Source organism: Physeter macrocephalus, chromosome 19 (genome assembly GCF_002837175.3).
Source record: "Physeter macrocephalus isolate SW-GA chromosome 19, ASM283717v5, whole genome shotgun sequence".
Lineage (NCBI taxonomy): Eukaryota > Metazoa > Chordata > Mammalia > Artiodactyla > Physeteridae > Physeter > Physeter macrocephalus.
This window is the reverse complement of record NC_041232.1, coordinates 88,070,606-88,092,461: the sequence shown is the minus strand read 5'-3', so window position 1 is coordinate 88,092,461 and position 21,856 is coordinate 88,070,606. Positions and strand designations below refer to the sequence as shown.

Here is a 21,856-nt window from a genome sequence, read left to right as displayed (position 1 = left end):
GCTTTGCATTTCTCTATGAATTTTAGAATCAATTTGTCATTTTCTACAAAAAGCATGGTAGGATTTTGATTGGGATTATCTTGAATCTATAGATTAATTTGGGGAGAATTGACATCATTACGATTGTGCAGAAAGTGTTAACACAGCAGGCCTGGGACTGCTGTCCTTAGAAAAGCCCGCTTGCCAAGTTGGCCCCTGGCTGATGTCTGGGAACTTGGAGTTTGGCGTACTTCCCATCATTCTCAGGACTGATGAGAGGGGCTTTCTACGCTTCAACTGTCTGGACACCTGCTTTCCTTCTGGACGTCTGGGATTTTGGTGTGTGCTAGGCAGAGGGTGTCTGCGTGAACGGCCCCCAGTAAAAACTCTGGGCACCGAGTCCTTAATGAGCTTCCCTGGTCATCGTCCGTTGCTGGAGGAATCAAGCTCATCCGAGGGAGGGTCCTGGGAGAGGCTCCTGGGAGCTCACCCCTGGAGTCCTCCAGACGCCGCCCCACCTGCCCTCCCCTTTGTGGATTTTGCTTTATATCCTGTGCTACAATAATCACGGCTGTGGCTCTGGAGACACGCTGGGTGAGTCCTCCTGAAAGATCATCGGACCTGGGGATGGTCTTGGAGACTCCCGACACGGCAGTGTGCAGACCGCCGGTGCAGAAACACCGTGTAGCTCTCCGCTCTTGTCTGCTTTCATTGCCCTCAGCAACGTTTGGTAGTTTTCCGTGTGCCGTCTTGCACATCGTCAGATTTATCCCTAAGTAGTTCACTTTTTTTTATGGTATCATGTATGGTATTGTTTATTAAATCTCAGTTTCTGATTATTCATTGCTAGTATGTAGAAATGCAATTTACTTTTGTGTATGGATCTGATAGCCTGCGACCTTGCTGAACTCATTTATTCATTCTAATGGATTTTAGTGGGCTCCTTAGATACTTAATAAATAAGATCATGTCATCTGCAAATAGGGATAGTTTTACTTCTTCCTTTCCCACCTGGATGCCTTTTATTGATTTGTTTTGCCTGGTTGCTCTGGATAGAAACTCCAGCACAGTGGTGATTAGAAGTGGTAAGAGTGAGCATACCTGCTTTGTTCTCGATCTTAGGGAAAAGCATACTTTTGTTTCTCCCCTGCCTACCTCAGTGTGATTGTCATATGGTTAACTTTACACGTGCTAAAGCCTTATGCTACTGTTCTTATTTTGTGTAAATAGTCACTTATCTATTAATAAGATTTAAATGATAAGAAAAAATCATACCTATTCACCCACTTATTTGCCATTTCCAATGGTCATTTTTAAAAATTGATTTATTTAATTTATTTTATTTTTGGCCGCGTCGGGTCTTCGTTGCTGCGCGCGGGCTTTCTCTAGTTGCGGCGAGCGGGGGCTGCTCTTCGTTGTGATGCGCGGGCTTCTCATTGCGGTGGCTTCTCTTGTAGCAGAGCACGGGCTCTAGGCGTGCAGGCTTCAGTAGTTGTGGCACGCAGGCTCAGTAGTTGTGGCTCGTGGGCTCTAGAGCACAGGCTCAGTAGTTGTGGTGCACGGGCTTAGCTGCTCCGCGGCATGTGGGATCTTCCCGGACCAGGGCTGGAACCCGTGTCCCCTGCATTGGCAGGCGGATTCTTAACCACTGCGCCACCAGGGAAGCCCCCAATGGTCATTTTTGATTGGATGTCAGACATTGTGAATTTTACTTTGCTGAGTGATGGATATTTTTGTGGGCCTATAAATTTTCTTGAGCTTTGTTCTATGTTGCAGTTAAGTAACTTGGAAACAGTTTGATCTTTTTATTTTTTTTAAAGATTTATTTATTTATTTATCGTGTTTATTTTTGGCTGCGTCGGGTCTTAGTTGCAGCACGCAGGATCTTCGTTGAGGCAGGCGGGATCTTTCGTTGTGGTGCACGGGCTTCTCTCTAGTGGCGTGTGGGTTTTCTTTTCTCTAGTTGTGGCACGCAGGCTCCAGGGCCTGTGGGCTCTGTAGTTGTGGTGCACGGGTTCCAGAGCGTGTGGGCTCTGTAGTTTGCGGCTCACGGGCTCTAGTTGAGGCGTGTGGGCTCAGCAGTTGTGGCACGCGGGCTTAGTTGCCCCTCGCCATGTGAGATCTTAGTTCCCTGACCAGGGATCGAACGTGCGTCCTCTGCGCTGTAAGGCAGATTCTTTACCTCTGGACCACCAGGGACGTCCCAGTTTGCTCTTCTTAGATCTTGCTTTTAAGATTAGTTCAGTGGAACCAAAGCAGTGCCCGGTCTGGGCTAACTGTTCGCTACTGCTGGGGCAGGTTGCCCCTCTGCTCTGCCTAACGCCTGTGCGTTTTGAGGTTTCCCAGGCTGGCTGGGGTGAGGGCTGCTAATGTGAACCCTCTTGGCTCCCTCGCTGGTGCGGGCCCCGCCGAGTCCTTGAGCGCCATCCTGCAGGCCCTTGGCCCCCATGCGGCCTTCCCTGCGGCTCCGAGACCTGCACACCTCACCTGCTCATTCCCGGACCAGCTCCGTCACTCAGGGCGTCTGCCGGCTCGGCTGTGAGGGTCCCACCTCCTGTCCCGTGTCCTGGCGACTCTCAGGGTACAAGTGGGACGGTTTGGGGCTTACCCCACCTGTTTCCCATCTCAGAGATCGCTGTCCTTCACTGCCCAATGTCCAGGGTCTTACAAGGATATATTTTGCCCATTTTTGGTCCACAACTCCACATATTTTGACCGTGTTTTGGTTGTTGGGGAGAGTAAATGTGGCCCCTTTGCCCCATCTTGGCTGGAAAGAGAAGTGGCAGCTCGGTTTTCACTTTTCCGGCCTTTGTATTCTTCTAAGCACCCCTAGCCGCTTAGGTGTAAATGCCCAGCTAGTGTGGGTTTTTGTTCCTGCCCTACAGCCTGGAATTTGCCAGAGTGGAAGGATGATTAACCTTTCTTCTCAGGGCGGCGGTAACTGTGGCGGGCTGCTCCCTCCGCTCCGTGGCTCTGGTGCGAGCTGCCACTGTGGGTGTCCCAGGGAACCCCGTGCCCTCCCCGCTGGGGGCACCAGCTGTCCCCCTGCTGCTCCGGGGGTCCCTCCTTAGGTGGCTCCGTTTGTGGTAAACGCATGAATTGAGGTGGCCCAGGGTGTGCTCGGCTTACCAGTGCCTATTTTTTAGGAAGGCCCTGAGCCTTGATTTTCAGTGAACATTGTAGGCTGAGTGAGTTGACAGGCTTGGATGGGGTTGGACGTTCCAGTTCAGTGGCTGGGCCACAGAGGGGGACAGTGACTGCATCTGAAGCCGCCGGGCATCAAGTCACGCTGTTGCGATGGAAACACAGCTGGTCATCTGTGGGGCTCTCGTCTTCTTTTTTTTTTAAATTAATTAATTAATTTTATTTATTTTTGGCCGCGTTGGGTCTTTGTTGCTGCACGTGGGCTTTCTCTAGTTGCGGCGACTGGGGGGCTACTCTTTGTTGCGGTGCACAGGCTTCTCACAGCGGTGGCTTCTCTTTTGCGGAGCACGGGCTCTAGGCGCGCGGGCTTCAGTAGTTGTGGCACTTGGGCCCAGTAGTTGTGGCCCGCGGGCTCTAGAGCGCAGGCTCAGTAGCTGTGGCGCACGGGCTTAGTTGCTCCGTGGCATGTGGGATCTTCCCGGACCAGGGCTGGAACCCGTGTCCCCTGCATTGGCAGGCGGATTCTTAACCAGTGCGCCACCAGGGAAGCCCAGCTCTCGTCTTCTTGATCTCATCACACCTTGCCTTCCTCTTTCGTCTCAGATATGTGATAAGCATTGTGAAAATGCACGTGAGGGTCCTTTTTCCTTCCTCTGGCAATTCCCTGCTGTATCATCTTGTAAAGGGCCAGGTGCTCCCTGGTGCTGGCACGTTTTCCTGGAACTTCAGAAAGAGTGGTCAGCACAGCTCCTGGAAGAGACGATTCCCCTGCCTGTGATACAGGCAGAGGCAGACTTCTGGGAAGCGGGCATCGATCATGACAGGCCCTCTCTCCCCCGATGACTAGCTCCTGTCCCCCCACCGAGTCACACTTCCTCCTGCGCTTTCCCGTTCGCGGGGAGCTTTGTCCTCAGGCCCCGGAGGGCGTGCGGCGGTCGCTGTGCGGCGGTGGCCTCGGAGGCACCGACCTCTTGGACCTTGTCCTCTGAGGCGGCAGAGCGCTGTTTGCCAGATGAGCGTTGCACTGGGCGGCTTTACACCTCGTGCGGGCTTCGTGCTGATTGACGACGGTGCCTGTTACAGCCATTCGGGCCTTTGGAGGAGACACCTTGAGTCGCTCATTCAGAACCTGCTTATCTGGTCCCACCTCTTCCTGAGCACAGACCTGCGAGCAAGCTGCATGACTTCTGGTTTCGAAGCCCCCCGCACTCAGACGGGGGGCCTGGTGGCGCTGCTGGGCCGCCCTCACGCCCCCCGCCCCCCGGCGCGCCCCTGCACCCGCCCGCTTCACTCGCCCGCCCGCCCGGGCTGCCGGCTGGTTCCGAGTGTGGTCCTCGCGCGGGGGCAGCGCTTCGGCTGCGGGAGGCGGATGCCGGTCTCGGGTCGGGCTTCCTGAAGGGGCGCGTCCCAGCGACTGCGGTGGCTGTGGTGGGCAGCCCAGACCCTCGTCACCACCACGGCAGTGGATGCTCGGGGGAGGGGCCGTCGGATGAGAATGGACAGCTGGGATGCCTGAGCGCTGCTGCTGGACTCTGACCCACGTGGCTGAAGTTTTATAAACCTGAACGGCAGGAATGACGCTCATTTCCACAGGTCATCACAGCGAGTCACGGCGGAAGGGCCGTGTCTCCTAGGTTCTCGAAGTGAACCGTCGGCACCTAATCCCTCGGAGGGGTCAGTTTCCTGAGCGTCGAGCCCCGGGAGCGGGCGCGCGCTGCGCGTCCTGCCGGCCCGCGTTGCCTCCCAGCCGGCCTGGCTCGCCCGCCCAGGGCCCCCGGCTGGTGCCAGGCTGATGGGAGGAGGCCGATCCGTCCGTCATGCTGGGGGCCGAAAGCGGGCGAGGGCTCATGTGCCTGTACGTAGTCCTTGCTTTCAAAAGGAAATCTTTAAGAATGTATCCAAGAGGCTGTGTTTTCTGCCACAGATGAGCTTAATTACGTAAAATGCCACTTGGTGTTTTCGCGTGTAAACGCAGATCGCGCGGCAGACTTAACACAGTCACGTGCTTTGGCAAATGGCAGCTGGGCTCCCGGCCCCTCCGCGCTCCCACGGACGCCGTCCCCCCTCGTCTCGACCCCACTTTTGGTCCTCACGTCCCGCCTGTGAGGCCGTCACGGTGAACGCAGGGAGGGGTCCTGTCCTCAGCGTCAGCTGAGCAGGGGGCCTGACAGCACGCTGACTCCACCGAGTGCCCGTGGGGTGACCTCGACCTTCTCTCTGCCCTGTTTCTGGCATTTGTGTGGATGGTTTTTTGGCTACAGCGGCTTTGCAGAACCTGCCTGTGACGCAGCGGGATGTGGACCAGCAGACCAGGGGCCCGGGATGGCCTGAAGAGAACTAGCGAGGAGTCGGAGGTGGCCACGTGGGCCCCCTGCGGCCTCCCTGGAGCCAAGGTGAGGCCCCAGGCCTGACCCTCCCGGGGGGCGGGGGGCGGCCAGAGATGCCGTGACTCTGGCACGGCTCCTCTCTGGGCACCATTCTTCTGTCCAAGCTCGCGCTGACGTCCTGTAGCCTCAGGACTGGGTGTACAAATATCAGTTCGAGTACCTGTTTTCAGTTCTTTTGGGTGTATGCCCGGAAGTGGAATCGCTGGATCATACAGTAATTCTGTGTTTAATTTGTTGAGAAACTGCCGTCCTGTTTTCCGCAGTGGCTGCACCAGTTGACATCCCGCCAGCAGTGCACGGGCCCCCTCTTCCCACCTCCTCGCCAGCACTTGTTATTTCTTGTCTTTTTGATGATGACCATTCTGACAGGTGTGAGGTGACATCTCAGTATGGTTTTGATTTGCGTTTCCCTGATGATTAGTGATGCTGGACATCTTTTCATGTACCTGTCGGCCACTTGTATGTCTTCTTTGGAAAAACGTTTATTCAGTTCGTCTGCCCACTTTCATTTTTATTTTTCTATTTTTTAATAAATTTATTCATTCATTTATTTATTTTTGGCTGCGTTGGGTTGCCGTTGCTGCACGTGGGCTTTCTCTGGTTGCGGCGAGCGGGGGCTACTCCTCGTTGCGGTGCGCGGGCTTCTCACTGCGGTGGCTTCTATTGTCGCGGAGCACGGACTCTAGGCGCGCGGGCTCAGTAGTTGTGGCTCTTGGGCTTCAGTAGTTGTGGCTCGCGGACTCTAGAGCGCGGGCTCAGTAGTAGTGGCGCACGGGCTTAGTTGCTCCGCGGCACGTGGGATCTTCCCGGACCAGGGCTCGACCCCGTGTCCCCTGCACTGGCACGCGGATTCCCAATGACTGCGCCACCAGGGAAGTCCCATTCTGCCCATTTTTAATTGGGTTGTTTGTTTTTTTGATGTTGAGTGGTCTGGTTCTGTGTATATTTTGGATACTAACCCCTTATACGATAGGAAATATTTCCTCCCATTCCACAAGTCGCCTTTTTATGTCGCTGGTTGTTTCTTCTGCTCTGCAGAAGCTTTTTCTTTGTTTCTTTTTTCATTCAATTTTTAAAGGTTGCACTCCATTTACAAAGTATTGGCTATATTCCCTGTGTTGTACAGTACATCCTTGTAGCTGATCTTACACCCAGTAGTTTGTACCTTGCACCCTCCCACCCCTGTATTGGACCCCCCCCGCCCCCCGTAACTACTAGTTCGTTGTTCTTTCTATCTCTGAGGTTCAGAAGCTTTTTAGTTTGATGTAATTCCACTTGTTTATTTTTGCTTTTGTTGCTTGTGCTTTTGGAATCATATCCAAAAAATCGTTGCCAAGACCCATATCAAGGAGCTTTTTTTCCCTAGAAGCACAGAAGTTTAAAATTTTGATGTAGTCCAATTTATCTGTTTTTTCATTTGTTGCCTGTGCTTTTGGTATATCTAAGAAATCACTAACAAATGCAGTGTCATGATGCTTTCTCCCTGTATTTTCTTCTAAGAGTTTTCTAGTTTTATCTAGTATGTTTAGTCTTTGGTCCATTTTGAGTTAATTTTTGCACATGAAGGTAGGGGCCCAACCTCAGTCTCTCTCAGAAACTTTTTGACGAGGGTTTTCTGGTAGCCATTTGCCAACTGACTCGCTTCCTGAGAACCTAAAATAGAAAGGCTTCCGATCGATGGACCACAGACCCAGCTTTCTGAGGCTCCCCCGCGCTCACCTGGTGTCCTCAGCCGTCCCTGTCCTGCCCGAGCTCTCAGCCCTGACCGTGTCCTCCCCGCCCCTCGGGCACAGAGACAGGACCTAACGCGGCAGGCCTGCGGGTCCTCCCCTGCCACGCCCTCTCGGGCCCTCTGTCTGGGACGCCTGTGCGTGGGCCCGCTGCTCCGTGTCCTGCCCTCCCCCCACTCAGGCCCACACCCTGCAGCTGGGGCTTCTTCAGGCAGCAGCCAGGCTCAGGAGCCTGAGGTCCTCGGGGAGGGGACCTCAGAGCCGCAGGCCGTGTCCGCTCCGCCTCTGGCGCCCCTGCCTGCCCTCCCGCTTCCCAGCTCCGACGCCGACAGTGTCCTCACGTGGCGTGAGGTAGCGGGGGACCTGGATGTGGGGGACAGGGCGTGTGGTGCAGCCTGGACCCTCCCCGCGGCACCTCCCGGCCCCCTGGACAGCCGACTCCTGGTGGCCTCGCCCACGCCGGCAGCCCTTGCTGGGCCTTCTCCCGAAGGGGTGCCGGGCTCTGGACCCTACCAGTCTAAGGACTGGGTCAGGCTGGGCACATCGCGCCCTCCCCAACTCCCTCCGTGTTTATCCCCATTCCCTGACCTTCCCGGCCGCCAAGCCTGTGTCCAGGACCCCCGCGTCCGCGTGTCTCTGCCAGAGCCCAGGAACCTCATGTGAACTGCTCATTTGTGTGAGTGCTTGTGAATGTGGTTTCGGCAGGACACGTCTATGCAGCAAACGATAACATCTATCAGCTAAGTGTGTGGTGATATCGTACAGTTTTACTGGGCCCTTATTATGGGCTGGGTACTTTTGTGATTCATAAGATTAACTCATTTAACCAATAAAACAACCCTAGGAGGTAGGGACTATTGTTCCTCTATTACATCTGAGGAAATGGAGAGACAAAATTAATCCAAAGCTGTAGAGAGAAGGAATGGGGATTCTAACCAGGAGAGAGGTTCCAGAGGCGCTGGCACCAGCCCGCAGTACACTATCAGACTATTTTAGGAAAAATTTAAGGATTTTAGTGTCTTCTATGGGGAGCTAATATCTGTATCAAGGCTTCTTCAGAAATGCCGTAATGGAGGCAGGTGGAGCCCACAGTTTACGTCCTCCTCTCACTGACCTTGACCTCCTCACTCGGTCCCGTCCTCCTCTCACTGACCTTGACCTGCCCACTCGGTCCCGTCCTCCCCACACTGACCTTGACCTCCTCACTCGGTCCCGTGCTCCCCACACTGACCTCGGCCTGCACGCCTAGTTCACGTTTCTCTCCCTTTTGCCCTAGACTTCGACCCCCAGCACTTCTGGCACTGGAGCAGCTTTGGGGATTACGTGCAGTGTGTCCTGGCCTTCACCGGTGTGGCGGGCTGCGTCACCTACCTGTCCATCGACTCAGCCCTTTTCGTGGAGAGCCTGGGCTTCCTGGCCGTGCTGACCGAGGCCATGCTGGGCATGCCGCAGCTCTGCCGCAACCACCGCCACCAGTCCACCGAGGGCATGAGGTAGGGGCGCGGCAGGGACCCGTGTGCCAATCTGCTGCTTCACTTTCAGTTCTGCTGGGAAGCTGCCAGTTCAAGAGCAGTTTCGGGTTAGGACGCTGGTCTTCTGACCTCTTGATGTGCAAGCAGGTGTGTTCCTGTGCAACAGGTGAGGGGAAGCCGAGACCCTCCCGTGAAGCAGCTCACTGCGGGCCGTAGACGGAGGCGGGGTCCACAGATGTCTCCAGAAGGTTCAAGCCCTTTAATGTAGGAAATGACGCGGCAGGTTCCTCACCCTTAGCACCACCAAGAGCAGGTCTCAGGCACTCCCTGCCTCCCTCAGGCACAGTTCCATTTATGAGAACATCAAAAAGCATAAAACGCGTAGGAATTAACTTAACCAAGGAGGTGGAAGACGTGTACAATGAAAACTACGGTGAGATGCCGCCTCTCACCCTCTGGATGGTGACTGTCAGAGAAACAGGGAACAGCAAGTGTTGGTGAGGACGTGCAAAAGTTGGAATGCTTGTGTTCTGTTGGTGGGAATGCAAAATGGTGCAGCTGCTGTGGAAAGCAATGTGGCATTTCCTCAAAATATTAAAAATAGAATTACAGTGTGACCCAGCAATTCTACTTCTGGGCATATAACCAAGAGAATTGAAAGCAGGGTCTTGAAGAGATATTGTACACCCATGTTCATAACATAACAGCATTATTCATAACAGGTAAAACATGGAAGCGACAGCCTTGAAGGCAAGGACTGTATCGCGTTTCTTTCTTTCCCCAACATCTGACAACGTGCTTGGAAAATTACAGCAGTTCAGTTCCGTAAATATTTATTGAATGAACTCATGAAGGACTAAAATAGCTGATTCTCTAAATCACTTTCGGGACGTAGGAGAACACTTGGGGAAGCAGGTATGAATGCGGAAGATTTACCGGTGTGGGTACCTAGCCGATCGGCTCATTCTTGGAGAATTTGTGCACGACAGCAGAAGCTGCAGAAGGCCCCAGTGGGAATCGTGTCCCTGGTGGGGCTGCAGTGACTCATCCAGCAAAGGCGGTGTTGGAAAGACGCCAGGCCGGACCGTGGAGCTCTGTGCTGCTCTGGAGAAGCGCAGCCGTGGGCGCGGCCGCCCCACTTCCTGTCTCGGGGTGACCTCGGGAGCGACAGGATGCGCAGAAGAGGCCCTGGTACCTGGGGCGTTGGCCTGAGAAGAGGGGGCCCGGGGAGCTGTGCGGGGCCGGGTGGTGCACATGCGCCTGAGATTCTGACTTTAGGGCGTAAAGGATGCCTGTGGTCGTCACCCTGCGGTGACCCAGCCCCTCTCCCCCAGTGCCCCTCCCCCCCCGGCCCCCCTCCCCCCCCCCCCCGCCTGGCAGCACTGGGTAAAGGACACAGAAGGCAAAGGCGGAAGGGAAGGGAAGGAGACTGCGGTCAGTGCCGTGAGCAGGTCTGGCGAGAAGGCCCGGCCGCGCGGGGACGCGGACCTGCTCCGTGCCAACCGGCAGGGCCCGAGCAGGGCCCGGAGCCAGCGGAGGGGGGGCCGGTCTCTGTCACGGACTCCGACACGGGCCGCTAATTCAATCAGCTTGGAGTGCAGGCTCCTCTCAAGAGCCCACGCATCCTCGTTAAGAAGGTTAACCTAATCGTGGCCCCCGCCGCCCCGAGTCGGGCTCTGGGTGGAGGTGTAATTAGGTGAGGGGCCCGTTCAGTGTTGCTGTCGTGTCCGCTGAGCCGCAGGATGCCCAGGCAGGGCTCCGTGGGTGGGTCTGCAGGGCCAGGCCGCTGGGGGCCAGCTGGGCCCTGAGCCGAGGCCCTGCCCTCTGCACGTGGTGTGGGGTGGCGTGCCCTGCAGGTGACCGGAGGTGACGGGAGGGTCACAGGTTCTCTGCTCAGCTGGAGTTAACAGAGAGGTGACCTTGCTCTGTGTGTATTTAAAGGGCCAACACCCTTTTTCTTAGCGGCGAGCACAGACTGAGTGCTGGGAGAGAGAGTGAGTGCAGGGCTGGAGCCTGGTTACAGTTTTGTTTCCTGTAAAATTTGTGCTTCTTCGAAGAAGTCTGTGTAAGAGAAACTCTAAGGTAAAGGAATTCTCACGCAGTGATGGATTAAACCTGAAGCAGGTGCGTAAACAGTGCAACGCCGGCGTCGGCTTCTCCCAGCCCAGCTCACGGGCACCCGGGCCTCTGCGTGTCCCTCTGCTGGGTCTTCCCTCAACGCCACCCCGGTCTCCGCTCCATCCCTGCCAAGGTCCGTCTGTCTCGGTTGTCTCTTTGTCCCCAGGGCGGGAGCCTTCTTTCCTTGCTCAGTGATGTGTCCCCAGCACCCAGAACAGCTTGGCTGTCAAAGGTCAATAAATCCGACTCCGCGATCCGGACAATGAGACTCTTAGGTGTCCCTGTGCAGGCCGGGCTGGTCTGACCTGCGTCTGACCCTTCCCTCGTCCCCAGGGCCAGCACGATGCCACCCCGTGTGTTCACGGAGCCTGGACGCCCGCTGGAGCCTGAGCCGTGTCGAGCGTGTTTGCCCCCGAGCGTCCGGCCCGTCACGTTGTAGCCTGATTTCTGCAGGGCGGATGGCGGGCTCCTGGGTGGGGCGAGGAGGGTGGGGCTGTGAGGGAAGCGCCCCTCACGCTTTCCACATCCCGGCCTGGAAGAGAGAGGCTGGGGCTCCCTGTGATCACTTAGCGGGGTCGGTTCAGCCCAGAACTTGCCCCGACACGGGACACCCCGGCCGGCTGTGTGGTCAGCCCCCCTCGGCGTGGACACAGGAGCCTCCTGAGGTTGGCTGCTCCCGTCCCAAGCAGAGGACCAGGGGCCTCCCTCCCTCCCCTGCACCCAGGCCTGGACTCAGGACTCGGTCTGAGGTCTGCCTCTGCCCCTCGTCCGCACTTCCCAGCAGCCACTCTGCGTGGCCTGACCCAGCATCCTCAGGCATCCACCCAGGGAGCCCGCCGGGAGGGCTGCTTCGTCCCCCGGCCTTCTCTGTGATGGAGAAGCCCTGGACCCGCTGGGATTCGGGATTCCCAAAGCCCTGTGGTCAAGGCCACCACAGATCTGCTGCGGGACACTCAGCCTCAACTTGCTTCAGGAGGTGTAAGAAGGGAAGGGGCTGTGAGGTCCTATTTGAGGGCCGACTTCGTCTCCTGCGGGCCTGCTTGGAAGGGGCCACCCGTGGACGCGTTTAGAGGGTGTGAGCCCATGCACACAGGTATGTGCACACACGCAACTCACGCACGTGTGCACACGCTCACGTGCACACACTCGCACACTCGCAGATTCTCAAACATGCACAGAGACACATGCACGTGCTCACGCACACACGTGCACACACTTTCGCACACGTACATTTCTTGGAGGAAATGCAAGAGATACTTGATGATTTCCCTTTACAAAATGTTAAGTGACTGTTGCTTCTGAACCAGTAATGGAAAGTGATGCAGCTTTTGAAATCATGTTACTAATTAGTGCAGAAGTTCCCTCCTCCTTCCTCAGCGTTTTGCCAGATCGGAAGATGTTCCCCAACAAGTAATTACTGGAGAGCCTGGGGGCGGGTGGGACGGGAAGAGGCGGCCAGCTGTGGGGAAAACCAGCCGTGGAACCGGTTACGATCGAGGAGGGGGAGGGGCAGGCGGGAAGCCCGGGGACAAGCAGGGCCCGCGAGAGGAGGTCGTGTGTGCGCGCGTGCGTGTGCGCGTGTGGCCCCCGTGGTGTGGTGGGGCTGCCGAGGCGCAGCAGCATCTGGGGCCGCCCCAGCCTGCTGCCTTGTCCCAGCGGGGACACTTCCTGCCTTGACAGGCAGCGTCCGGGAAGTGTCCACCTGGTCCGGCTCCGGCGTTGCCCTTGAACCTGGAGTTGGGCGCCTGGAGCCTTGGCTGCTCGGGAATCAGGGCGGCGTCTCCCCCGGGGGCCGCACGTACGTCACTTCTCAGCCCCCCACTCATCTTCCTCTGTCGTCCTCGACACGTAATAAGCCCCCAAAGGTGCGAGTGGAGAATGCCATGCACGATGCACGTGGTAACAGCGCACGTGTGGGCTCCCACACACGCTTCTCCACCACAGTACACAGACGCACACGCCACACCCAGGGTCCAGTCGCTGGACGAGGAGGGCTGGAATTAGAATTCACCAAAAGCCCTGGAACTTTGAAAAAAAAAAAAAAAATAGCTTCACTGAGATGTAACCTATCCCACCATCGCTATTTAAAGTACGCAATTCAGTGGATTTTAGGACTTTCACAGAGTTGCGCAGCCATCACCGCAATCTAATTTTAGGACCTTTTCGTCACCCAGAAAGCAGTCTCATACCCATTAGTGCTCCCCGTTCCCCCCCCTCGCTGCCAGGCCTGGGCAACCACTGGTCTGCTCTGTCTCTGCGGCTCTGTCTGCTCTGGGCACGTCACGTAAATGGAATCAGACGATACGAGGTCCTTCGCTGCTTTCATTCTGCATAATGTTCCCAAGGTCCGTCCATGTACGATCTGTCAGTGTCCATCTTTTCTAAGGTTGAATAATATTTCAGTGTACGGACAGATCAAGTTTTGCTTATTTCTTCTTCAGCTGGTAGACATTTGGGTTCGACATCTTTTGGGCTGTTGTGAACAGTGCTTCTGTGAACATTTGTGTAGCAGTTTCTGTGTGGACATACGTTTTCCTTTGTCTTGGAATACACCTAGCAGTGGAGTTGCTGAGTTGGTGGCTGCGCCGTCTTCCGTTCCCACCAGGGGTGTTCGGGGGTTCTGGCTTTTCCACACCCTCACCGACGCTTGTTACCTTTTCCACACCCTCACCGACGCTTGTTACCGTCTGACCTCTTGATCGGAGCCATCCTCGTGGGTGTGAAGTGGCATCTCCTGTGGCTTTGAGTTGCGTTTCTCTGGTGACTGATGACATCAAACACCTTTTCCTGTGATTACTGGCCATTTGTGCGTCTTCTTTAGAGAAAGGTCTATCCAGATTCTTTGCCCATTTAAGAATTTGGTTATTTGTCTTTTATTATTGAGTTGTAGAGATCTTTAACTGTTCTTGCCAGATATATGATTTGCAAATATCTTCTCTCATTGTATGCTGTCTCTTCACATTACAGCACAAAAGATTTGACTTGGATGAAGTCCAATGTATCTTTTAAAAAAATTGCTATGCTTCGGATGTCACACCCAAGAAACCACTGTTTCTTGTGACCCACGGTCACAAAGACCTACTCGTGTGGGACGTGTTCCGGGTAGGGTTTGAATTTCGGGGAGGTCTGTATAGGCGGACAGGCGGGTAGGCGTGGCCCGGGCCTGGAGGTGGGACTGGGGCACGGCCGGGGAGGCGTGTGGGCTGCTCGTGGGGGGCCGGGGCAGGCGCAGGGGTGAGGCTGTCACCCCGTGGGCACCGGCCGGGTGGGGCGAGGATGAGGCGAGAGGTATTTTAGGAATAGTCACCTGCCCGCTCGCTTTGGGAGGAAAAATGCTGTAGCCAAGAATGAGGTAACGGGAGCCCAGATTAAAATAGCAGGAGGGCGGGGAGGGCCAGGCACTTGAGACAGCAGCTGGGCTGGGGACCGGTGTGAGGAGGGACCTAGGAAAAGGAATCCAGCTTCCAGGCGCCCCCTGAGCTGGAGGAATGCAGCCTGGCGACAGTCCCCCCTCCCACCCAGACCGGCTCCTGCAAGGTTCCTGAGCCCTGCGGCCCCGGCATCGTCGGAGCCCTGGGCCGGCTGAGCCCTCTGTCGAGGAGGGGTCTTCCTGGAGACCCAGCTGTGCGCAGCAGGCGAGTTCCGGACGTGGTGTCCACGAGGACGTCCCTGGCCTGCTGGCCGGTGGTAGCCAAGCCTCGGGGCTCGCCCCGCCCGATAGCTGTTGAGGGTAAAGGATGACCTAACACCCGTGTGGGGAGAATGGGCCTGGGCTCGGCACACGTCCACAGGGCACCGCAGGGTCTGGGGTGACCAGAGGGTGCGAGGCACGAGCTCGTATGTCCAGAGCGCCCTGCACGAGGGCTCACATCGCTCAGGCTGGCACTGGTCTTCTGCTCAGACGGGCCGGGAGCAGCTTGATTAATATTTGCCCCGAGCCCTCGGCGCGTGGGGCTGGTGGCGGGGCCTGTCGGATTCCTGACCCAGGGGCGAGAGCCGACTGCGGGCCGGGGGCCCGGGAGGCGCCTGGGCGGCTAAAAACGTTCGTGTGCGTCAGGCAGGGCCCAGCTCTCTGCGGTGACCTCACGTCTGCACTTGCGGGGTGAAGGTGCACCTGTGCCTTCAGGGCCCAGAGGGACACCCGCCCGGGACAGGCTCCAGCTGTGCCTTCTGCCCCCCCCCCCCCCCCGCCCCCAGCCCTTCCCACAGTGCGAGGCACTCGCTGTGTGCCCTGGGGCGAGCCACCCGACTTCTCTGAGCCTCAGCCGCTCCTCCGTAACAGGGGCCGCACAGGCCACCCCGTGCTGTTTGTTTGTGGAGGGAGGGTCTTTGGGTCTCCCGTTAAGTTCGGGTATCTCTGGGGGAGACTGTGCCTCAGCTCCTAATTCTGTAGAATGGAACTAGACTCATTTATCTCGCTGTGTGCCCTTGGGCGAGCCACCCGACTTCTCTGAGCCTCAGCCGCTCCTCCGTAACAGGGGCCGCACAGGCCACCCCGTGCTGTTTGTTTGTGGAGGGAGGGTCTTTGGGTCTCCCGTTAAGTTCGGGTATCTCTGGGGGAGACTGTGCCTCAGCTCCTAATTCTGTAGAATGGAACTAGACTCATTTATGACTCCTTAGTTCTCTTCCTGTCTTCATGGCCTTTTGCAGAAACAGCGGTTCCTTGTCGGAGCTTCTCCTTGAAATGCTTGCTCCGTGGGTGTGGGTTTTCCTTTGAAATGGAAGGGCTCCGAGCTGTGGAAAGCTGTGAGCAGCCTTGCTGGCAGGCCGGGCATCTCCGTAGCTCAGACGGGTGGATCTTGGCTCCGGTCTGCCCAGGTGCCCGCAGCCTCCTGGTGCCACCCGGCGCACACCGCTCCCGCCGCAGCTGTCACTCTGGTGCGTTTCTCCACCGTGTCACGTGCATCTCCCTCCCGCCCAGCCTCTGCAATCCCCCCGGGGCTCTACGTGTGCAGGGTGACCCGAGCCGCTGCTGGGCGGCCCCTGTCCAGTCCCCCGTGTCCCTGGGCCGTGATGCAGAGTCACCTACGGGCCATTTGTCACACCACTACTTCACTCTAAAATTCCGAGTCGGTGCACCAGAGCGGGACAGAATTCAGACGGAGAGAGAGGCACGACTTTGCGGCGACAGATGCCACGTAGAAGAGATGACAGCAACGAGGCGTTCTCCCTGCTGCTCCTAGGCCGTCGCCCAGGGTCTGCCGGGTCACGTGTCCACAGGGGCCAGTCAGCGAAGGCCGGAACTCTGGACGCGGCACAGGGTGGCCAGTGATGGAATGCTACTAATCTCAGATCTTTTCCATGAAGGGCCCATCTTTCCCCTTGGGCGCAGCTACAAATCTGGACACGACGGACGGAGCAGCTCTGGGTGCTGGAGCAGACAGATTGCGGGGAGGAAGTATGAACGACTTGAGGTGTTTTGTTTTTTCACATCTGCCAGCCTGGACTCCAGCACAGCCCCAAGTCCAGAATGGTGTGCTGGGTGGAAAGCTCCGAGAGAAGCCGCTCTGCCTGGTCTGAGGAGCAGGAAGGGCTCTCCTCCAGGACCTGTGGGGCAGACCACCACCCAAGTCCCAGCCTGGCCACCGAGGGCTGCCCACACGGTGCAGATACAGATAGCGCCGCAGTGGTTTTGAAAACTGAACTGAAATTGAGCCGTAGCCCCTGAAAACCAGCCAGAACTTGCAGCTTGAACTTAACCATGTCAGTTCCCTGGTAGAACATAAAAAACCACATTCTCCACGGGATTGAAGCAAGACAGAGTCTCCTTATGTAATGTTAAAAACGTCTAGGATATAAACCAAAATTACTCACCATGAAGAGTAGGAAAATCTCAACAACTCTCAAAAGACAATCAACAGACAACAAAGAATCGAAAAACAGTCAACTAAGGTGACACAGATACTGGAATTATCAGATTTTAAAGGCACTAGTATAACTATGCTCTAAAGAGCAACAGCAGACACTCTTTAAATCAATGCAAAGATAGACCATCTCAGGAGAGAAATAAAAGCTATAAGAAAAGCCAACTAGAAAATTTTAAGTTGAAAAATACAGTAGCTAAATAAAAACTGTACTTCAGTAGTTCAGTAGTAGAATGGTGATGACAGAGGACGAATTAATGAACTTGAAGATCAATAAAAGTCATCCATTCTGAACAACAGAAAAAAAAATCAGGGGAAAAAAAGAGAATAGACTCAGGGACAGCACCATGAAATCTAACATTCGTGTCACCTGAGACCACAGGAGAAGGGAAAGAGTGGTGCAGAAAAGAATGCTGAAGAAATGATGGCTGAAAACTTCCCAAATTTGATGCAAGATCAACGTTCAGATTTAAGATATTCAGCAAGTCCCAAACATGCATTACGTCACAAACTGCTAAAAACCGAAGTCAAATGAATGTTGAAACCCAGAGAAAAAGGACTGATGATGTATAATAACCTGGATTCTTAAATGCAGACTTAGTCATCAGCTAATTAAAAACAAAAGTCTTTAAATGCCATGTGAGTCAACACGACAAGCCAAGTGAGACGCACTGGGCTGTTCAGACGGGTGGGTCGGCTGCAGGGTTGACGGGAACCAGCCTTCTGGGCCTTCCCGAGCCCTGAGTCATTCTCCTGATTAAGGATCATAGAAGCCTCCAGACGCTGTGGGTGCAGGTCAGGGGAGCTGTCCGCTTCATGTCCCGGTTCTGCACGGTCGGGCTGACGCTCTGGTGGGCAGAGCAGGGGACGTGGACATCCCTGCACTGGGCCATGGGCTCCTCTCCTGGTTTGGGCCTTCCTGTCCCTGCGGCCATGCACACGGTGGCTTCATGGCCGGGATGGGAGGGATGGGAGGGTGGGCCGAGGCCTGGCATGTCCCCTGACCCCTGGGCTATGTCCCCTGGCCCCTGGATTATGACCCCTGACCACTGGGTTATGTCCCCTGACCACTGGATTATGACCCCTAACTACTGGGTTATGTCCCCTGACCCCTAGATTTTGGCCCCTGACCCCTGGATTATGTCCCCAGACCCCGGGGTTGTGACCCCTGATCCATGGTCTGTGACCCCTGACCACCGTTTATGTCTCCACAGCATCAAGATGGTCCTCATGTGGACCAGCGGCGACACGTTCAAGACGGCCTACTTCCTGCTGAACGGCGCGCCCCTGCAGTTCTCGGTGTGCGGGCTGCTGCAAGTGCTGGTGGACCTGGCCATCCTGGGGCAGGCCTATGTGTTCACCCGCCACCCCCTAAAGCCAGCCCCCCACGCGGCGCACCCCGCCAGCACCAAGGCCCTCTGAGGCAGCCGGGAGGATGAGGATGCAGGACCACGGGCTGTGGGCTCCGGCCCGGCTACCTGTCCTCCCCGAGTGGGGCAGGTGGGTGCTGCGGCCCCGAGACAGGGTCCAAACCATTGGGGTCTTGCTCAGCCTCTGCGGCTCTCGGGGGGTGATGGGGGCCTGGGTGCCGACATTGTGCTCTGTTATCCAGGACTCGTGTGAGCAGGTTTTCCCCCCAGGCTGGGCACCTGCTGTTCTCAAGGTGACGGAAAAGCAGGTCTCCTCTCCCACTTTGGCTCAAAATACTGCTGGCTGGAGCCTGGGTCATGTTCACATACCAGGAGGAGGCCACCCTGGGCCCTGCGGGACCGAGGACCTCAGGAAACCTCCACATCTCAGCCCCCGTGGCCTCGACGTGGCTGATGGGGCCGAGGGGGCCGGCCTGCAGCTGGGCTGGGGAGCCCCAAGATGGGCGAGACGGGGGGGCAGGAGTGGGAAACGGCACCAGGAAAGCCCAGGTCCCAGCCCACGGAGCCCGCAGCCTCAGACTGGCTGGGGGTGACTCACAGCAGGGTCGGGCCCGGGACACGTGGGGATGAGGTACCGAAGCATCACAGGGCTCTGGTTGCGAAACCCTAGGTAGGTACCTTTCCAGGGCCCCCAGTGGCCTTGCTGCTCTGCCGGCCCCTCCTGGGCGGGCTGCTGTGGACCCACCGTCTCCAGCTGGGCTCCGGCCAGTGTGAGCCCTGGGGTGTTGGGAGCGGGGCCTGGGTTCTCTGTGGGTGCTGGGGCATGGCGGGTGCAGCAGACCCCGGGGCCGCCTGGGAAGGCCGAGGGCCCGGGCCTGGGGCCGGGCAGACCCCCTGGCCATCCCCACAGAGGGCTACTGCACAGGCATCCCTTTCCTCTGGGAATCGCGTGCTTGGCAGATGCGGCCTTAGGTGTCTGTCTTCCAGGCCTGGAGATGCCTGCGGGTCAGGGCAGGGGGCAGCGAGGCAGGTGTCCCCCATGCCGTGCGGGGCATCCCTGCCGCACCCCCTCCTCCTGTGCAGCCCTCCGCATCCGCTGTGCCTGGTGGTGGTGGGGCTGCCGGTCTGACATTGGTCCCCCTTCGGTTTACACGAGCGTCTCAGCCGTGCCCAGCGGCCCTGCTCCAGCTCCGGGCCCCGCAGGGCAAGTGTTTAGATGCTTCCACACGGCTCCCGCAGGCGCTTTCCCTTCCCCCAGGCAGAGGGGTGGCTCTGTAGCGTCCACGGTCCTGGGGCTGGTGCCAAAGCTGCAGCATCTGCCGTGGCCAGTGGAAGGCGTGCGGAGCTGTTTCCTCCTCCTGAGTTTTCCTCAAAAACTCCTGAATGTTTGAGGATACCGCTTAGTTCTCTGGCCTGCAAGATGCTTTGAAAACGTTTATTTTTTAAAAATGAAAGGAGATGTCTGTAGCAGTCATTGCCTCCAAATTAAAACATTACCAGTTGCAGGGGTGACCTACATGCCATGTGTGGGAGCACTGGTGATTCTGTCAGGGTGGCTTTAATTCAATAAATTGCTCGCGGATCCAGTGTGGCCTTGTGAGTGGAGTCGGAGTGGGGGGGTCCAGGGCAGCGTAAAGGACCGGTCTCGTCCTCATTCGCCTCCGGGGACCCCAGGGAAGGGCTGGGCCAGCGTCTCCTCCTTGGGGGACAGTTCTGGCCCCCGTGAGACCGGGGCTGCTCCCTCAGGCCCCCGGGGACAGTGGCCGCCCTGTGCCAGCAGGGCCAGGCGGGGGGAGGTGGCGCCCTGGTCTCCGCCAGTTCACACAGTTCCCTTAACAACGGGATGCCTCAAAAGGTTGGGGAGTGTCTCCTTTAAAGGCCAAAAGAAGTGTTTCAGGGAAAACCGGTAATTCTGTATAGCAAGTAGGGTTGGATCCGTTTGTACTGGGCAGTTTTTTTTTTTTTTTTTCACGCAGAGTATTTACGCCGAGGGTAAGACCAAAAAAATCAACAAAGTCGAAATACACGGAAGTGATATATTTTAAGTTTTTTTCAGTGAGTCACCCCAGCCTGTAGCGCTGGCCTCGGAGAGTCTGAGTGAGCTGATCAAAGGTGGTGACATCCGACGTGGCCGCCCCAGGCAGCAGGGAGCCTCGGTGTGGACCCTGGAGCCCATGTACTGAATCACGCAGGACAGGGGTCCTGCTCTGGGGGTGGATTTTTGTTTTCCTTCTGATAATGTGTTAATTGAAAATAACTATTTTAATTAAAAAAATTAATGCCGTAGAAGTTCAAATACTAAAAACCCCAAAAAATACATGAAGGTGCCTTTTGGGGACTTCACTAATGAGCCAGGAAACGGCAGCGAACAGGCTCCTGTGCCCCTCTGAGGAGCGGGCCCTCGCGCTGCCCTTCACGGACAGAGCAGAGAGAGCTGTTTCACAGGCCCAGCCGCTGCCCCGGCCAAGAGCGCTCTGAGCCCCGAGCTCTGGGCACAGCCATCCACCGGGGAGAGGGCAGACGTTTTTAATAGCCCCACGAGAAGCGGGGCTTCTAGTGAAAAAAAAATACGAAGGTCACTTTTTCCCCCAAACGCTAAATGTCCTATTTATTTTTATAGCTCTTCCTCTCAACAAGGATAGCATTTTGGAAACGGCAACAAAATGGTGCCGCTGCCCCAGCTTCTGGGGTGCGTGAGCAAGTTCATCTCATTCAGTTGAGCTTCTGAAAGCTCTGAGCAGATAAAGAGCTGCAAACGGTGCCGGCACCCTGCCCACAGCTCTCGAGCTGCCCTCGCCACCCCAGCCCCGGTATCCAGCTGGCCAAGAAGCAGCTGTGTGTGCGCGCGGGGGTATGCATTTTCCCCGAAGATAAGGGGTACAGGAATTGGGGCTATTTTGGAAGCAAATATGGGGGCCTCCGACCCTCAGCATTGACAGTGGAGCATGTTCAGCCCTGGAGCTGCCCTGTTCAGTCTGAGTGGCACACGTGGGTCAGCTGGGGGTGGCGGAGGGCCGGTCAGGGCCCAAGGGAGGGTGCACGGCACGTGCAGAAAGCAGCCCTGAGGGCGAGGGGAGTGTTGGCTGACTCCTGGAATGTCACAGACACAAGTCACCCCCTTAAACGCTTCACAGACGTTTTGAGGTCAACCAGAGAGCTCTGGCAGGGACCAGGATCCTGCATCCTGGGGCTGTGGAGCCAGAGGGTTCTTCGGGATCGCTCTGGTCTTACCGGTGGGGAGACCGAGGTGTGTGCCTGGCCCACTCAGCCTGCCCACCGGTTTGGTGGCCACAGCAATCTAAACCCAGTGCCCCCGCGTCAGCGAGTCGTGAGTCGGCGGGAACTGACCATCGCTCTCTGCACAGCACTTGGGGGGCCGAGACAGCTGCATTCGCAAACCCAGTCTCCTGCCCTCCGTCCTGCAGCGCTTTCGAGCGATTTCAGCAGGTGGCCAAGGAAGCAGCGATGGCAACACCCCATCTTGCAGGAGACGCGCAGAGCTGTCCCGCAGGGCTGTCTCCAGGCTGGGTTTCCTTGGCGTGTATGAGGGAGGGAGCAGGCCGCGGGGACCTGGCCAGTTCCCGGCCCCCAACCCAGATGGGCAACCGAGGCCGCAGCCAGCGGAGCCTGCCAGAGCGCAGCCGGAGGGACTGCGTTGGGGGGCTCGGGGTGGCGGTGGGGAGACGGGACAGCCAAGCCAGCGGCTGGCGCTCCGCCCCTCCCCACACACCCGCGGTTCCCAGCAGGACGGCCGACGGGCACCCCATCCCGTGACCCGAGGTGGCCTCTGGT

General features: G+C 56.9%; 1 protein-coding gene across 9 annotated transcripts in view; it reads left to right on the top strand.

Annotated features, from left to right (window-relative positions):
* Nucleotides 1-21,856, top strand: part of SLC66A2 (solute carrier family 66 member 2) — a 64,868-nt gene that overhangs the window by 30,977 nt on the left and 12,035 nt on the right. For 4 of the 9 annotated variants that reach the window (XM_055080332.1, XM_028480349.2, XM_007112241.4 and 1 more), the window contains 2 exons: nt 8,517-8,733; nt 17,909-21,843. In XM_055080332.1, coding sequence (XP_054936307.1) covers nt 8,517-8,733; nt 17,909-18,116 — 425 coding nt within the window. In that variant the 3' untranslated portion in view covers nt 18,117-21,843. Of the gene's footprint in view, nt 1-8,516; nt 8,734-8,878; nt 9,904-10,653; nt 10,837-13,797; nt 14,461-17,908; nt 21,844-21,856 lie in introns of those variants that run through there. The other 5 variants (XR_003677228.2, XR_003677229.2, XR_008615902.1 and 2 more) reach the window with 4 other exon arrangements.